This window comes from Littorina saxatilis, linkage group LG6 (assembly GCF_037325665.1).
Source record: "Littorina saxatilis isolate snail1 linkage group LG6, US_GU_Lsax_2.0, whole genome shotgun sequence".
Lineage (NCBI taxonomy): Eukaryota > Metazoa > Mollusca > Gastropoda > Littorinimorpha > Littorinidae > Littorina > Littorina saxatilis.
In genome coordinates this window covers 56,603,591-56,621,021 of record NC_090250.1, presented here as the reverse complement: position 1 = coordinate 56,621,021, position 17,431 = coordinate 56,603,591, and the positions used below count along the sequence as shown (strand labels likewise).

At 44.9% G+C, this 17,431-nt stretch overlaps 1 protein-coding gene across 1 annotated transcript in view; it reads left to right on the top strand.

Annotated features, from left to right (window-relative positions):
• LOC138969580 (WD repeat-containing protein 19-like) overlaps positions 1-17,431 on the top strand; it is an 85,070-nt gene that overhangs the window by 44,158 nt on the left and 23,481 nt on the right. The window contains exons 17-26 of the mRNA XM_070342434.1: positions 2,539-2,711; positions 6,062-6,099; positions 6,404-6,501; positions 7,592-7,653; positions 9,022-9,132; positions 9,398-9,636; positions 12,926-13,001; positions 13,638-13,720; positions 14,778-15,008; positions 15,404-15,528. Of these exons, the coding sequence (XP_070198535.1) occupies positions 2,539-2,711; positions 6,062-6,099; positions 6,404-6,501; positions 7,592-7,653; positions 9,022-9,132; positions 9,398-9,636; positions 12,926-13,001; positions 13,638-13,720; positions 14,778-15,008; positions 15,404-15,528 (1,236 nt within the window). The remainder of the gene's footprint in view (positions 1-2,538; positions 2,712-6,061; positions 6,100-6,403; positions 6,502-7,591; positions 7,654-9,021; positions 9,133-9,397; positions 9,637-12,925; positions 13,002-13,637; positions 13,721-14,777; positions 15,009-15,403; positions 15,529-17,431) is intronic.

The window sequence follows — 17,431 nt, the reverse complement described above, 5'->3', positions numbered from 1 at the left end:
CAAGTCTGGTTTGAGTGTTGGCAGGAGAAATGCTTAGTTTGATAACAGGGACCAAGTCTGGTTTGAGTGTTGGCAGGAGAAATGCTTAGGTTGATAACAGGGACCAAGTCTGGTTTGAGTGTTGGCAGGAGAAATGCTTAGTTTGATAACAGGGACCAAGTCTGGTTTGAATGTTGGCAGGAGAAATGCTTAGGTTGATAACAGGGACCAAGTCTGGTTTGAGTGTTGGCAGGAGAAATGCTTAGGTTGATAACAGGGACCAAGTCTGGTTTGAGTGTTGGCAGGAGAAATGCTTAGGTTGATAACAGGGACCAAGTCTGGTTTGAGTGTTGGCAGGAGAAATGCTTAGTTTGATAACAGGGACCAGGTCTGGTTTGAGTGTTGGCAGGAGAAATGCTTAGTTTGATAACAGGGACCAGGTCTGGTTTGAGTGTTGGCAGGAGAAATGCTTAGTTTGATAACAGGGACCAAGTCTGGTTTGAGTGTTGGCAGGAGAAATGCTTAGTTTGATAACAGGGACCAAGTCTGGTTTGAGTGTTGGCAGGAGAAATGCTTACTGATGTTTCACTTGGTACTTTATGATCCCATTGCCTAGGCCTGGTCGCTTCCTCCCACTGACATTTGAAAGCTAGCAGCAACAAGGGTCGCTCCCTCCCACTGACATTTGAAAGCTAGCAGCAACAAGGGTCGCTTCCTCCCTCTGACATTTGAAAGCTAGCAGCAACAAGGGTCGCTTCCTCTCACTGACATTTGAAAGCTAGCAGCAACAAGGGTCGCTTCCTCCCACTGACATTTGAAAGCTAGCAGCAACGAAGGTCGCTTCCTCCCACTGACATTTGAAAGCTAGCAGCAACAAGGGTCGCTTCCTCCCACTGACATTTGAAAGCTAGCAGCAACAAGGGTCGCTTCCTCCCACTGACATTTGAAAGCTAGCAGCAACAAGGGTCGCTCCCTCCCACTGACATTTGAAAGCTAGCAGCAACGAGGGTCGCTCCCTCCCACTGACATTTGAAAGCTAGCAGCAATAAGGGTCGCTCCCTCCCACTGACATTTGAAAGCTAGCAGCAACAAGGGTCGCTTCCTCCCACTGACATTTGAAAGCTACCAGCAACAAGGGTCGCTTCCTCCCACTGACATTTGAAAGCTAGCAGCAACAAGGGTCGCTTCCTCCCACTGACATTTGAAAGCTAGCAGCAACAGAGTGGCGCTACCTAGGTGTGTGAATGTTAAGGTGTAATATTAGCTGCCTGTTCTTCTGGCAGACTAGGACAGAGGTCTTTTACGTACCACCGCAGTGACAGGGCATGGATGTCGTCTCTCAGTCATCACATAAAGTTGACCTGTGTTGGTCCCGGCGTGGATTGGAACCTGTGATTCAAGGATTACAAAACTAGTGCTCTAGCAGTTGAACCACCAGACCCCTCAATAACTTTAATTTCTATGTTAATGTAACCATTGTTCCCATCCAAATTTGGCATAATTAATTGCATTGAGTCCACACATGGTTTTACACATCAGTAGGGATCCTGTTCAAATGTGGTGATGCGTGTTGGTAACAGAAGTACACTGTGGTGACTGCTAAGAGTGTGGGTATGTTGCACTGAAATGGATTGTGATGTGGCGCAAGACAATTACTAACATGACTAGAGGCGGTTTGTGAGCACAGCTTGCAATGACTGTGTGTCTTGACACACTGAGGCTGTGTGGGGATGACACGACTAACTTTCAGCACCATGCATTCATTTTAGTCACAGAAATGTTTCTGAAACATTACATCATTAGGTGTAGGTTGAGAAGTTTGCATCCCAAATCAATCCTCTCCCTATGTCTGTCTGTCTGTCTGTCTGTCTCTCTCTCTCTCTCTCTCTCTCTCTCTCTCTCTCTCTCTCTGAGTCTGTCTGTCTGTCTGTCTCTCTCTCTCTCTCTCTCTCTCTCTCTCTCTCTCTCTCTCTCTCTCTCTCTCTCTCTCTGAGTCTGTCTGTCTCTCTCTCTCTGAGTCTGTCTCTCTCTCTCCAGCTTTTTTTTTTTTACATTGTAAAAACCAAATCACTGGTTATACAGTTAAATTATCCATCCAACCATCTCTAAGTCTCTCTCTCTCTCTCTCTCTCTCTCTCTCTCTCTCTCTCTCTCTCTCTCTCTCTCTCTCTCTCTCTCTCTCTCTCTCTCTCTCTCTCTCTCTCACTCACACACACAAACAATGATCATGTTGAACAGGAGCCTGACATTGTAGGTACCACTGGTGTGGTAGCTTTAATTAGTACAATATGACGCATTATCTGATTTAAAAGAATGAATGAAACTGGCAGCAAACTAAATGACTGTGGTACATCTCCACAGTTTAGTGGAAATCGTTAGAAGTCAACAGATTCTAAAGCTTTGGTTTTGTATCATTGCTTCAGAGAACTCTGGCCAGAGAATAGTGTACAAGAATCAGAAATCATGCAAATTTTTTTTTCCGTGCAATCCTTTATTAGGTCAGTACCATGCCTGTAGAAAGCAGTGCCATAAACTTCTCTTTGGTGATCACTCGTGCAGGTTCCCAGGTGGCGTACGTGGGATTCTCTCGCTTGCCCTACGGCCAGGTTGCCGTCCTGCTGTACAACGGGGAGGTAACCCTGCAGACACAGAGCGGCAAGGTGGCCACCACCCTGCTAGAGACACACTCACACGTCTTCCACGAGACACCGCAAGACCTCGCACCCAACCAGGTAGAGGGGACTGTGTGTTGCATGGGTGTGTGTGTGGCCATCCCAAAACCCACTGTACTTCACACTCCAGCCCGACTGACCCAGTCCTCAGAGCCAAGAGAGAGAGAGAATGTGTGTGTGTGTGTGTGTGGAGGGGGAATTTTGCATGGGTGTGTGGCTTGTGGTTTTGAGTGGGTTGGTGAGTGGCTTGTGGGTTGGTGTGTGGCTTGTGGTGTTGAGTGGGTTGGTGAGTGGCTTGTGGTGTAGAGTGGGTTGGTGAGTGGCTTGTGGGTTGGTGTGTGGCTTGTGGTGTAGAGTGGGTTGGTGAGTGGCTTGTGGTGTAGAGTGGGTTGGTGTGTGGCTTGTGGTGTAGAGTGGGTTGGTGAGTGGCTTGTGGTGTAGAGTGGGTTGGTGAGTGGCTTGTGGTGTAGAGTGGGTTGGTGTGTGGCTTGTGGTGTAGAGTGGGTTGGTGTGTGGCTTGTGGTGTAGAGTGGGTTGGTGTGTGGCTTGTGGTTTTGAGTGGGTTGGTGAGTGGCTTGTGGGTTGGTGAGTGGCCTGTGGTGTAGAGTGGGTTGGTGTGTGGCTTGTGGTGTAGAGTGGGTTGGTGTGTGGCTTGTGGTGTAGAGTGGGTTGGTGTGCGGCTTGTGGTGTAGAGTGGGTTGCTGAGTGGCTTGTGGTGTAGAGTGGGTTAGTGTGCGGCTTGTGGTGTAGAGTGGGTTGCTGAGTGGCTTGTGGTGTAGAGTGGGTTGGTGTGCGGCTTGTGGTGTAGAGTGGGTTGCTGAGTGGCTTGTGGTGTAGAGTGGGTTGGTGAGTGGCTTGTGGTGTAGAGTGGGTTGGTGAGTGGCTTGTGGTGTAGAGTGGGTTGGTGAGTGGCTTGTGGTGTAGAGTGGGTTGGTGAGTGGCTTGTGGTGTAGAGTGGGTTGGTGTGTGGCTTGTGGTGTAGAGTGGGTTGGTGAGTGGCTTGTGGTGTAGTGTGGGTTGGTGTGCGGCTTGTGGTGTAGAGTGGGTTGCTGAGTGGCTTGTGGTGTAGAGTGGGTTGGTGAGTGGCTTGTGGTGTAGAGTGGGTTGCTGAGTGGCTTGTGGTGTAGAGTGGGTTGGTGAGTGGCTTGTGGTGTAGAGTGGGTTGGTGAGTGGCTTGTGGTGTAGAGTGGGTTGGTGAGTGGCTTGTGGTGTAGAGTGGGTTGCTGAGTGGCTTGTGGTGTAGAGTGGGTTGGTGAGTGGCTTGTGGTGTAGAGTGGGTTGGTGTGTGGCTTGTGGTGTAGAGTGGGTTGGTGTGTGGCTTGTGGTGTAGAGTGGGTTGGTGTGTGGCTTGTGGTTTTGAGTGGGTTGGTGAGTGGCTTGTGGTGTAGAGTGGGTTGGTGAGTGGCTTGTGGTGTAGAGTGGGTTGCTGAGTGGCTTGTGGTGTAGAGTGGGTTGGTGAGTGGCTTGTGGTGTAGAGTGGGTTGGTGTGTGGCTTGTGGTGTAGAGTGGGTTGGTGTGTGGCTTGTGGTGTAGAGTGGGTTGGTGTGTGGCTTGTGGTTTTGAGTGGGTTGCTGAGTGGCTTGTGGTGTAGAGTGGGTTGGTGTGTGGCTTGTGGTGTAGAGTGGGTTGGTGAGTGGCTTGTGGTGTAGAGTGGGTTGGTGAGTGGCTTGTGGTGTTGAGTGGGTTGGTGTGTGGCTTGTGGTGTAGAGTGGGTTGGTGAGTGGCTTGTGGTTTTGAGTGGGTTGGTGAGTGCGTGTTTGTGTGCTAGTGTGCGTGGTTGCATTTGTATGTGTATTTGGAAATATTTGGATAAATTAGAGTTATTAACAAGACCGACTTCCTTGATTAAAAAATCTGAGTTAAAAAATGGAAATATTGCTTGTGTCATTTGGTTTCCACTAGTACACAGCTGTGTAGCGAGGAGTATACACAGCACAGTGTTTTGATAACAGTGAACAGTTGTGATGATTTGTGTTTTGATAACAGTCAACAGTTGTGATGATTTGTGTTTTGATAACAGTCAACAGTTGTGATGATTTGTGTTTTGATGACAGTCAACAGTTGTGATGATTTGTGTTTTGATAACAGTCAACAGTTGTGATGATTTGTGTGTTGATAACAGTCAACAGTTGTGATGATTTGTGTTTTGATAACAGTCAACAGTTGTGGTGATTTGTGTTTTGATAACAGTCAACAGTTGTGATGATTTGTGTTTTGATAACAGTCAACAGTTGTGATGATTTGTGTTTTGATAACAGTCAACAGTTGTGATGATTTGTGTGTTGATAACAGTCAACAGTTGTGATGATTTGTGTTTTGATAACAGTCAACAGTTGTGATGATTTGTGTTTTGATAACAGTCAACAGTTGTGATGATTTGTGTTTTGATAACAGTCAACAGTTGTGATGATTTGTGTTTTGATAACAGTCAACAGTTGTGATGATTTGTGTTTTGATAACAGTCAACAGTTGTGATGATTTGTGTCTTGATAACAGTGAACATTTGTGATGATTTGTGTGTTGATAACAGTCAACAGTTGTGATGATTTGTGTGTTGATAACAGTCAACAGTTGTGATGATTTGTGTCTTGATAACAGTCAACAGTTGTGATGATTTGTGTTTTGATAACAGTCAACAGTTGTGATGATTTGTGTTTTGATGACAGTCAACAGTTGTGATGATTTGTGTCTTGATAACAGTCAACAGTTGTGATGATTTGTGTTTTGATAACAGTCAACAGTTGTGATGATTTGTGTTTTGATAACAGTCAACAGTTGTGATGATTTGTGTCTTGATAACAGTCAACAGTTGTGATGATTTGTGTCTTGATAACAGTCAACAGTTGTGATGATTTGTGTCTTGATAACAGTCAACAGTTGTGATGATTTGTGTTTTGATAACAGTCAACAGTTGTGATGATTTGTGTTTTGATAACAGTCAACAGTTGTGATGATTTGTGTTTTGATAACAGTCAACAGTTGTGATGATTTGTGTTTTGATAACAGTCAACAGTTGTGATGATTTGTGTTTTGATGACAGTGAACAGTTGTGATGATTTGTGTCTTGATAACAGTGAACAGTTGTGATGATTTGTGTTTTGATAACAGTCAACAGTTGTGATGATTTGTGTTTTGATGACAGTCAACAGTTGTGATGATTTGTGTTTTGATAACAGTCAACAGTTGTGATGATTTGTGTTTTGATAACAGTCAACAGTTGTGATGATTTGTGTCTTGATAACAGTCAACAGTTGTGATGATTTGTGTTTTGATAACAGTCAACAGTTGTGATGATTTGTGTTTTGATAACAGTCAACAGTTGTGATGATTTGTGTTTTGATAACAGTCAACAGTTGTGATGATTTGTGTTTTGATAACAGTCAACAGTTGTGATGATTTGTGTTTTGCAGCTACAGATTGCTGTGGACCAGTGCATCAATCTCAGAAGGTATAGAACTGTTTTGTCTTCCACCCCTCATTGTTAAAACTGCAGAAACTGACATTTATTCCATCTTGTCGCATGCGCAGTACGGCTTTTCTCGATTGAACATTTCGCAGGCAAACAGTACTTTACTCATGCGCTAGGGAAACATTATAGGTGTGTACGAATTGTAGAGAACCCAGAGATACATCTGCCATTTTAATAGTCCACACACCAAAGTTTTCTCTTTTTGCATCTCCTACCATTTCAATCCCTGTGTGAAATGTCTGTTTGAAAGCATGTTCTGCATCTGTGGCGTTGTTGTGTCTAGGTTCCGTGACGCGTGGATCTACATCTCCCTGATGAACAACCAGGCCACGTGGGAGATGTTCGGCAAGGCTGCTCTCTACAACATGGACCTCGACTTTGGTCAGTGCCCTCAATGAAGTTGACAGTGCCCTCAATGAACTTGACTGTTGACGGTGCCCTCAATGAACTTGACTGTTGACAGTGCCCTCAATGAACTTGACTGTTGACGGTGCCCTCAATGAACTTGACTGTTGACAGTGCCCTCAATGAACTTGACTGTTGACAGTGCCCTCAATGAACTTGACTGTTGACGGTGCCCTCAGTGAACTTGACTGTTGACAGTGCCCTCAATGAACTTGACTGTTGACAGTGCCCTCAATGACCTTGACTGTTGACAGTGCCCTCAATGAACTTGACTGTTGACAGTGCCCTCAATGAACTTGATTGTTGACGGTGCCCTCATTGAACTTGACTGTTGACAGTGCCCTCAATGAACTTGACTGTTGACAGTGCCCTCAATGAACTTGACTGTTGACAGTGCCCTCAATGAACTTGACTGTTGACAGTGCCCTCAATGAACTTGACTGTTGACAGTGCCCTCAATGAACTTGACTGTTGACAGTGCCCTCAATGAACTTGACTGTTGACAGTGCCCTCAATGACCTTGACTGTTGAACCCCTACCCCTTAAAGACCTTTCATTCTCACATTTTGGCTGAACTTCTGAAAATGTACCTCCTTCCTTGTAAGACTTCATTTTCTCAGATTTATTTACAGGTGGTGGTGGGGGGCAGCGTTCCACTGTATAAGCTTCTCCAGTCTATCAGTCATGTTGAATTTTAACCCTAAAACAGATTGTGAATTGTGATGAAGGAATAATGTAGATTTATTAAGTGAAAATCTGACCATAAACTTTTTCTGCTGTCTATATCATTCTTTTCTGTCAAATCAGAAGATAAGATTAATTTTAGAGTTATAGTTTGTATTACTGCTAATATATGGAAAGAACGGGAATTACTTTTTGTGAAAGTTTATGTCATTTAGAAAACAATGTTGCTTGCTGAGGTGTCTTGTCACTTGTGTGCCTTGCAGCGGGTCATGAACGGGTCATGAGCGGGTCATGAACGGGTCTTCAAGTGTATCACACAGAAAGATCATTCAAATACAGCCATGATATTTAAAACAACCGGGGTTTATATCTTTGCTTTCAGCTGTGAGAGTGCACCGACAGCTGGGCGACGCAGGAATGGTTTCTTCCATTTTGAAAATCATGGTAAGTATAGTTCTGTAGACTTCCGCACATGAAAGGTTTGTTTCTGCATATTATGGTGCATACATTAAAGTTGTTGACATTTTGGCTAAATCAAGTGAACATCTTGAGCCAAGCAAAAACTACATCACAGGACATAGATTCATCACATGTCTCTTTCCGTTTGTGTCTGTGAGCAGGGAGTGTTAATTTGTGTCTGTGAGCAGGGAGTGTTAAATTGTGTCTGTGAGCAGGGAGTGTTAAATTGTGTCTGTGAGCAGAGAGTGTTAAATTGTGTCTGTGAGCAGGGAGTGTTAAATTGTGTCTGTGAGCAGGGAGTGTTAAATTGTGTCTGTGAGCAGGGAGTGTTAAATTGTGTCTGTGAGCAGGGAGTGTTAAATTGTGTCTGTGAGCAGGGAGTGTTAAATTGTGTCTGTGAGCAGGGAGTGTTAAATTGTGTCTGTGAGCAGGGAGTGTTAAATTGTGTCTGTGAGCAGGGAGTGTTAAATTGTGTCTGTGAGCAGGGAGTGTTAAATTGTGTCTGTGAGCAGGGAGTGTTAAATTGTGTCTGTGAGCAGGGAGTGTTAAATTGTGTCTGTGAGCAGGGAGTGTTAAATTGTGTCTGTGAGCAGGGAGTGTTAAATTGTGTCTGTGAGCAGGGAGTGTTAAATTGTGTCTGTGAGCAGGGAGTGTTAAATTGTGTCTGTGAGCAGAGAGTGTTAAATTGTGTCTGTGAGCAGGGAGTGTTAAATTGTGTCTGTGAGCAGAGAGTGTTAAATTGTGTCTGTGAGCAGGGAGTGTTAAATTGTGTCTGTGAGCAGGGAGTGTTAAATTGTGTCTGTGAGCAGGGAGTGTTAAATTGTGTCTGTGAGCAGGGAGTGTTAAATTGTGTCTGTGAGCAGGGAGTGTTAAATTGTGTCTGTGAGCAGGGAGTGTTAAATTGTGTCTGTGAGCAGGGAGTGTTAAATTGTGTCTGTGAGCAGGGAGTGTTAAATTGTGTCTGTGAGCAGGGAGTGTTAAATTGTGTCTGTGAGCAGGGAGTGTTAAATTGTGTCTGTGAGCAGGGAGTGTTAAATTGTGTCTGTGAGCAGGGAGTGTTAAATTGTGTCTGTGAGCAGGGAATGTTAAATTGTGAGCTTTCATACAGTGTCTGACAAAGTGAGAGTATACCAAGTGTAATACACAAAGACACATGTGACCATGCACACCTGAAGCAGGGGTATCAGCTATTTGATCAGGGTTTCTGCTGCTTCTAGGAGCACTGACACATTTTCTTGCAGAAATGTTGCTCACTGCACACACCCATATATAAAAGATTGTACAGTTTCACCGCTATCCGCAGCACTGGCTTACTTAGCTTGTACCAGCTTCACGTGTTAGTGATGATTTCAGAATGTGGAGGACCGCAACCTGTTGTCGGGCTACGTGGCCATGTTTCTCAGCGAGTTCAACCAGGCCCAAGACCTCTTCCTGGCCTCCAGCAACCCTGCTGCTGCTCTGGAGGTACGTACACTGAATGTTATCTGTCTCCAGTGTATCTTGCTCGTCCACTTTAAAGATGGGCGTTTGAGGTTCTAATGAATGTTTTGTTTTGTCTATAATTGATTTTTTTGTCATTGGTTCATTTTAATGCTTGTTATTCTCTCAGCTACCAGGAGATTGGTTTGGCATAACTCTTGTTGAAGAGTCATGTTGTCTATATATAGAGCGCTTGCGTCACTTTGATTCTTATATGTTGTAAAAAAGCTGTGTTGTGTTGTGCCATCAGATGCGACGAGACTTGCTGCACTGGGACAGCGCCCTACAGCTGGCGAAGGCCCTGGCGCCGGAACAGATCCCCTTCATCTCCAGGGAGTACGCTCAGCAGCTGGAGTTCACCGGCGACTACATCAACGCTCTGCAGCACTACGAGAAGGGCCTGACCCACAACGAGAAGGAACGCGACCACGACGAGGTCTGCGCTGGTGGCATCGCGCGCATGTCCATCAGACTGGGAGACATCCGCAAGTGAGTGTTCTGTTTGGAAAGTTAGTTAGTTAGTTAATTGTTGCTTTTTGGGTCCAGCTGACCATATAGGCCAAATCAGGACCCCTGTTTGGAATGGATGTGAAGACATGACACATAACATAAGGCATAACATGAGACATGAGACATAACATAAGACATGAGATATAACATAAGACATAATGTCACACGCATTTCTTCTTTGTCACTACTAAAGCAAACGTGTGCAAGATTGTATGTTACACGCTTTGATGCCGAAATCAATTATTTTGATTATGCATTTATTTCTGAAAATTTTTACCTTCACATACATTCAGTCACTACCTTAAACACTTATGTTTTCAGTATTCATTTCAAGTGATCACGAACGTAGAAAAATGGGTATCAAAGTGTTGTTACATTTTGTTGTGCATTCTGAACAGTGTGCCAACAGGCCTTGGTCAGTCAACCATGTTTTATCTGTGTACTTCGTGTTTGACGGAAAAAGAATAACACCAACCCCGTTCTCCTGTATATAGACTGAAAGCCACATTTTCTTCTTCATCAATTTCTGTTTTTAAAAGCTTCGTCAACTTTCCACTTACACGACAAGCTCCCTTTACCAAGCTTCAATTAAGAACCCTGAATACGAAAGGTCAAAACAAAACCATAGGTACTACTTTCACTATCGTCGTCTGCAATGAAAACCGAAAATGGCGAAACGCTTTGCTACGTACACAGAGAACGAAATTTCAAAGAAAAGATCGAACCTTACACCTGTGACTAGGAAAAGTTACATAGACAGTTCCGTGTGGATCTCACCACGTATCAACGTACATCCGATGCTCAGGACCTACAGATAGGTGACGCTTTGGCGATTGAGGCTTCGTCTTCAGCTCCAACACGCACGCAGACAGTCAGGCAGGTCTAATCTGCACCAGTGGTGTTGGAAGGTTTTGATTTAGAAACACTCGAATGTTACTTCGACGAGATAAACGAACCAAAAGTCAAAAGTGTGTCCCAAATTCGGAAAATATTCTTTCAAAACGGCACTGTAAAAACCATCAACATCACTGTGAGAAAATAAACAATACAAACACAACCAGTTCCCCTGTGGAACATTTCGGGTGGACTTTCCCACGACCTGACCTACAAAAATCCTCCGTGTCAGTTCGTTCGCGCTTTGCATTCAATCTGTGTTAGTGCTTGTGTGTGTTTGTGTGTTTAGCTTTCGTTGGTATGTGCTGTTTGGTTCAAAATAAGTTTATCTTTTTTCATTGAAAGAATCAGAAACGTTGGTTGATACTTTGTTGAATGCATTCAACCAGAAAAGACACGAAATGCATTGAATCTATCTTCTGCGCGCATGCGTGTGTAGGGTATGTGTAAAAGGGCAATTGTGTTTTTCAGTCTTGTTTTGTGCCTGTTATTTCGTCCCCAAAAACTCATTTCTGTCTTTCTATGCCTATGGTGTGAGACATAATCGGTATTACGAGTTAGTCGTGTGACAGAGAGTTTTCTTGCACACTCGACTGCTGCTGTCTCACTTTGGCTACGCCGTCGTGAGACATCTACAGTCTCGTGTGCAAGAAAACTCTCTGTCACACGACTAACTCGTAATAGCGGGTAATATTATTGATTGTCCATGCAATGCAAACTATGAATGGAAATTGTATCTTGACTGCTCTTAATAACACACACACACATCTCTCTAGGGATGGAGACAGTGGAACAGCCCTTTTATATGACCTCCCTCCCTTCTCTTAATAACACACACACACACACATCTCTCTAGGGATGGAGACAGTGGAACAGCCCTTTTATATGACCTCCCTCCCTTCTCTTAATAACACACACACACACATCTCTCTAGGGATGGAGACAGTGGAACAGCCCTTTTATATGACCTCCCTCCCTTCTCTTAATAACACACACACACATCTCTCAAGGGATGGAGACAGTGGAACAGCCCTTTTATATGACCTCCCTCCCTTCTCGATTTAAGACTACTACCCCCCCCCCCTCTTTTTACGGCCTTACTTTGTCAGCCTATTTTTTCATGGTGTTATTTGTTATTAAAGTGTTTTTTTTAAATTAAAAAAAAGGTAAAAGTAAAGTTTCTTCTTCTATAGGACTCGATCCCTCTCTCGTAAGATGTAAATGTTCTTCTACTATAGGACTCGATCCCTCTCTTGTAAGATGTAAATGTTCTTCTACTATAGGACTCGATCCCTCTCTCGTAAGATGTAAAGTTTCTTCTACTACAGGACTCGATCCCTCTCTCGTAAGATGTAAATGTTCTTCTACTATAGGACTCGATCCCTCTCTGGTAAGATGTAAATGTTCTTCTACTATAGGACTCGATCCCTCTCTTGTAAGATGTAAATGTTCTTCTACTATAGGACTCGATCCCTCTCTCGTAAGATGTAAAGTTTCTTCTACTACAGGACTCGATCCCTCTCTCGTAAGATGTAAATGTTCTTCTACTATAGGACTCGATCCCTCTCTGGTAAGATGTAAATGTTCTTCTACTATAGGACTCGATCCCTCTCTCGTAAGATGTAAATGTTCTTCTACTATAGGACTCGATCCCTCTCTCGTAAGATGTAAATGTTCTTCTACTATAGGACTCGATCCCTCTCTGGTAAGATGTAAATGTTCTTCTACTATAGGACTCGATCCCTCTCTTGTAAGATGTAAATGTTCTTCTACTATAGGACTCGATCCCTCTCTTGTAAGATGTAAATGTTCTTCTACTATAGGACTCGATCCCTCTCTTGTAAGATGTAAAGTTTCTTCTACTACAGGACTCGATCCCTCTCTCGTAAGATGTAAATGTTCTTCTACTATAGGACTCGATCCCTCTCTTGTAAGATGTAAATGTTCTTCTACTATAGGACTCGATCCCTCTCTGGTAAGATGTAAATGTTCTTCTACTATAGGACTCGATCCCTCTCTTGTAAGATGTAAATGTTCTTCTACTATAGGACTCGATCCCTCTCTCGTAAGATGTAAATGTTCTTCTACTATAGGACTCGATCCCTCTCTTGTAAGATGTAAAGTTTCTTCTACTATAGGACTCGATCCCTCTCTTGTAAGATGTAAAGTTTCTTCTACTATAGGACTCGATCCCTCTCTGGTAAGATGTAAATGTTCTTCTACTATAGGACTCGATCCCTCTCTTGTAAGATGTAAATGTTCTTCTACTATAGGACTCGATCCCTCTCTCGTAAGATGTAAATGTTCCAGATGTGGGCAGGTGTTAAAGTAGAGGTGTTGAAGGCTTGCTAACACTGAGTTGCCGTGGTTACAGGGGTGTTGCCATGGCCATGAAGATGCCCAGCAGGATCCTGAAAAAAGAGTGTGCGGCCATCTTGGAGACCATGAAGGTTTGGTGTTAACCCTTTCATCGTAAATGGTTCTATTTGTAGATTTCTACCTGACTTTTGTACTAGTATACCAGTCAAAATATTAGTATCGGTCTTCAAGTACTTATGTAGCTTTAAACCTTTTAAACAGCGGGACCAGTTGACTTGCCTTTTTTTTGTGTGTGGGGGGGGGGGGGTGTGTGTGTGTGTGAAAGCTAAAAAGCTATTTGACAAGTTAATCAACTGATGACTAGGCTGAGATATGCTGTCGCTCAGTAACAACGTTGGAGATGTGAGTGTTAACTTGTATTGGGTTCGCTAAAATTCAAATTAATGTAGACAGTCTATGTCTGTCCATCTGTCTGAGTAATTGGCATCAGTTTTATTTAAAGAGGGTTAAAGGGGTTATAAACAGCGGGTAATTGGCATCAGTTTTATTTAAAGAGAGTTAAAGGGGGTTATAAACAGCGGTTCCAGAACAAAGAGCAGACACATTTGAGGTCGGCCTTAATTGAGCCTCCATTCAACTTTGCAAAGTCTTTTTACCGAAAACACAGTGCCAAAGTTTCCTGCAGAAAGACTTTGCCTATCTATTGAAAGGAACAAGATACATTGTGTGACGTTCCTGTTGTGAAACGAGTGATTTCCTTCTTTCAGCAATGGACCGAGGCGGCCACGCTGTACGAACAAGGGCAGTACTACGACAAGGCCGCATCCGTCTACATCAGGGGCAAGAACTGGTCAGTGTTTAATGTGCATATAGTGTAATTAGTGTAATGCTGCAACAACAATTAAAATGGGTAAAAAAAAGTGTAACCCACGTTATGTGGTACCATCTCCGCTCTGCACCAGTCTACAAAATGCTGACTTAAATTTGCTGATCTTATCTTGTCACTGTGGTACCATCTCCGCTCTGCACCAGTCTACAAAATGCTGACTTTGCTGATCTTATCTTGTCATTGTGGTACCATCTCCGCTCTGACTGAAGTTTGCTGATCTTATCTTGTCATTGTGGTACCATCTCCGCTCTGACTTAAGTTTGCTGATCTTATCTTGTCATTGTGGTACCATCTCCGCTCTGACTGAAGTTTGCTGATCTTATCTTGTCATTGTGGTACCATCTCCGCTCTGACTGAAGTTTGCTGATCTTATCTTGTCATTGTGGTACCATCTCCGCTCTGACTGAAGTTTGCTGATCTTATCTTGTCATTGTGGTACCATCTCCGCTCTGACTTAAGTTTGCTGATCTTATCTTGTCATTGTGGTACCATCTCCGCTCTGACTGAAGTTTGCTGATCTTATCTTGTAATTGTGGTACCATCTCCGCTCTGACTTAAGTTTGCTGATCTTATCTTGTAATTGTGGTACCATCTCCGCTCTGACTTAAGTTTGCTGATCTTATCTTGTCATTGAATACATGAAAAACACCAGGAGAACATTAATTTTGTTCTTAAAGGAAGAAGCGAAATAAAGTGGGTTGAGGGTAACATCAAATATTACAGATGTCAACATGGGCTTTTCACATGTGAATTACAAACATTATTTCATCAGAATGACCAACATTTTTTTTATATTTCAGAGGCTCAAGGGTTACGTGCACTTTGTTACAACAGGGTCATAACTACGACAGTGCTATGCAGAATAATTACATTTATTTCCCCCTCTGCTTCTTTCCATCTGTAAACTGGAAGGGGTGTTTATTTTAGATAACCACCCAGCAACCAAAAATAACCACCATAAGCAACCAGCCCGAATCCTCGATAGCTTATATTCACCATTTGCTTTCCCTCCCACCAGGGGCAAGGTCGGTGACCTCCTGACCAAGATCACGTCGCCCAAGATCCACGCCCAGTACGCCAAGGCCAAGGAGGCCGACGGGCGCTACAAGGAGGCCGCAGAGGCCTACAAGATGGCCAAGGAGTGGGACAACGTCATCCGCATCAACCTGGACTTCCTGCAGAACCCCGAGGAGGCCGTGCGCATCGTGCAGGAGACAAAATCTGTGGAGGGGGCGAAAATGGTCGCCAAGTGAGTGCCATTTCTTATTATTGTACTGAATGTGATTTTTTGCATATGAATCTTTTACATCTTAACGGCAGGAGTGATAGTATGCAGTGAGGTTTTTAGTCAATAAAACTTTCATAAGTTATTAGTTGTTGTGTTTCGTCTGTCTTTTTGTTATATGCACAACCATTGTAATTTCTCATGCTTGGCGTAATAAAGTTAATTTGATTTGATTTTGTAGTAACACAACCAGTTGTTGTGAAGTGCGAATGCATCTTCTTTAGGCTGATTCCACCTTCGGGGGACTATGTGGAAATGGTCTCAAAGTTTTTCTTCTTCTAGGAGAGTTGCCATTTATGTTTGTGTTGCGTGCCTGTGATGTTTACCTGTCTCTGTCAGGTGCCTGTTGTGTTTTGCAGGTTCTTCCAGAAGCTGAACGACTACGCCTCGGCCATCCAGTTCCTGGTGATGTCGCACTGCAACGACGAGGCCTTCCAGCTGGCACAGACCCACAACCAGATGGAGATCTATGCCGACATCATTGGTACGTGATACACTGCTACCAGCAATGTCAGCCTTTCCCCACCCCCCCTTCCAACCCTCACAAAAGGACACATGTAGCCCCCCTTGTCTATTTTCTGTAACCAATACGACCAGACGCAGATCTTCTCTGACACCATTGGTATGTGCTACAGTGCTACCTGCGATGTCACTTTCATTCAATCCAGTCAGTGCTTGTAAAAACTTTAAACAAGCATTTTAACTGTATTATTAGGGGCCAGGTAGCTCAGTGGGTAGAGCCGGGTCGCTCAGTGGGTAGAGCCGGGTCGCTCAGTGGGTAGAGCCGGGTAGCTCAGTGGGTAGAGCCGGGTAGCTCAGTGGGTAGAGCCGGGTAGCTCAGTGGGTAGAGCCGGGTAGCTCAGTGGGTAGAGCCAGGTAGCTCAATGGGTAGAGCCGGGTAGCTCAGTTGGTAGAGCCGGGTAGCTCAGTGGGTAGAGCCGGGTAGCTCAGTGGGTAAAACCGGGTAGCTCAGTGGGTAGAGCCGGGTAGCTCAGTGGGTAGAGCCGGGTAGCTCAGTTGGTAGAGCCGGGTAGCTCAGTGGGTAGAGCCGGGTAGCTCAGTGGGTAGAGCCGGGTAGCTCAGTGGGTAGAGCCGGGTAGCTCAGTTAGAGCACTGGACTTGTGATCCTAGGGTCACGGGTTCAAATCCCGGCCGGGATGGACACGAGTCAACTTTATGTGCAGACTCAGAGACGCTATCCATGTTCCACCCCTGTGTCACCACACTGGCACGTAAAAGACCTCGGTCATACTGCCATAAGTGCAGGTGGCTGATTAAACCTAAACACGCACACGCCTGGGTAGCGCGACCCTTGTTGCTGCTAGCTTTCCACTGGGAGGATGCGACCCTTGTTGCTGCTAGCTTTCCACTGGGAGGAAGCGACCCTTGTTGCTGCTAGCTTTCCACTGGGAGGAAGCGACCCTTGTTGCTGCTAGCTTTCCACTGGGAGGAAGCGACCCTTGTTGCTGCTAGCTTTCCATTGGGAGGTAGCGACCCTTGTTGCTGCTAGCTTTCCACTGGGAGGTAGCGACCCATGTTGCTGCTAGCTTTCCATTGGGAGGTAGCGACCCTTGTTGCTGCTAGCTTTCCACTGGGAGGTAGCGACCCTTGTTGCTGCTAGCTTTCCATTGGGAGGAAGCGACCCTTGTTGCTGCTAGCTTTCCATTGGGAGGAAGCGACCCTTGTTGCTGCTAGCTTTCCACTGGAAGGAAGCGACCCTTGTTGCTGCTAGCTTTCCACTGGGAGGTAGCGACCCTTGTTGCTGCTAGCTTTCCATTGGGAGGTAGCGACCCTTGTTGCTGCTAGCTTTCCATTGGGAGGAAGCGACCCTTGTTGTTGCTAGCTTTCCACTGGAAGGAAGCGACCCTTGTTGCTGTTAGCTTTCCACTGGAAGGAAGCGACCCTTGTTGCTGTTAGCTTTCCACTGGAAGGAAGCGACTCTTGTTGCTGTTAGCTTTCCACTGGAAGGAAGCGACTCTTGTTGCTGTTAGCTTTCCACTGGAAGGAAGCGACCCTTGTTGCTGTTAGCTTTCCACTGGAAGGAAGCGACCCTTGTTGCTGCTAGCTTTCCATTGGGAGGAAGCGACCCTTGTTGTTGCTAGCTTTCCATTGGGAGGAAGCGACCCTTGTTGTTGCTAGCTTTCCATTGGGAGGAAGCGACCCTTGTTGCTGCTAGCTTTCCACTGGAAGGAAGCGACCCTTGTTGTTGCTAGCTTTCCATTGGGAGGAAGCGACCCTTGTTGCTGCTAGCTTTCCATTGGGAGGAAGCGACCCTTGTTGCTGCTAGCTTTCCATTGGGAGGAAGCGACCCTTGTTGTTGCTAGCTTTCCATTGGGAGGAAGCGACCCTTGTTGCTGCTAGCTTTCCACTGGGAGGAAGCGACCCTT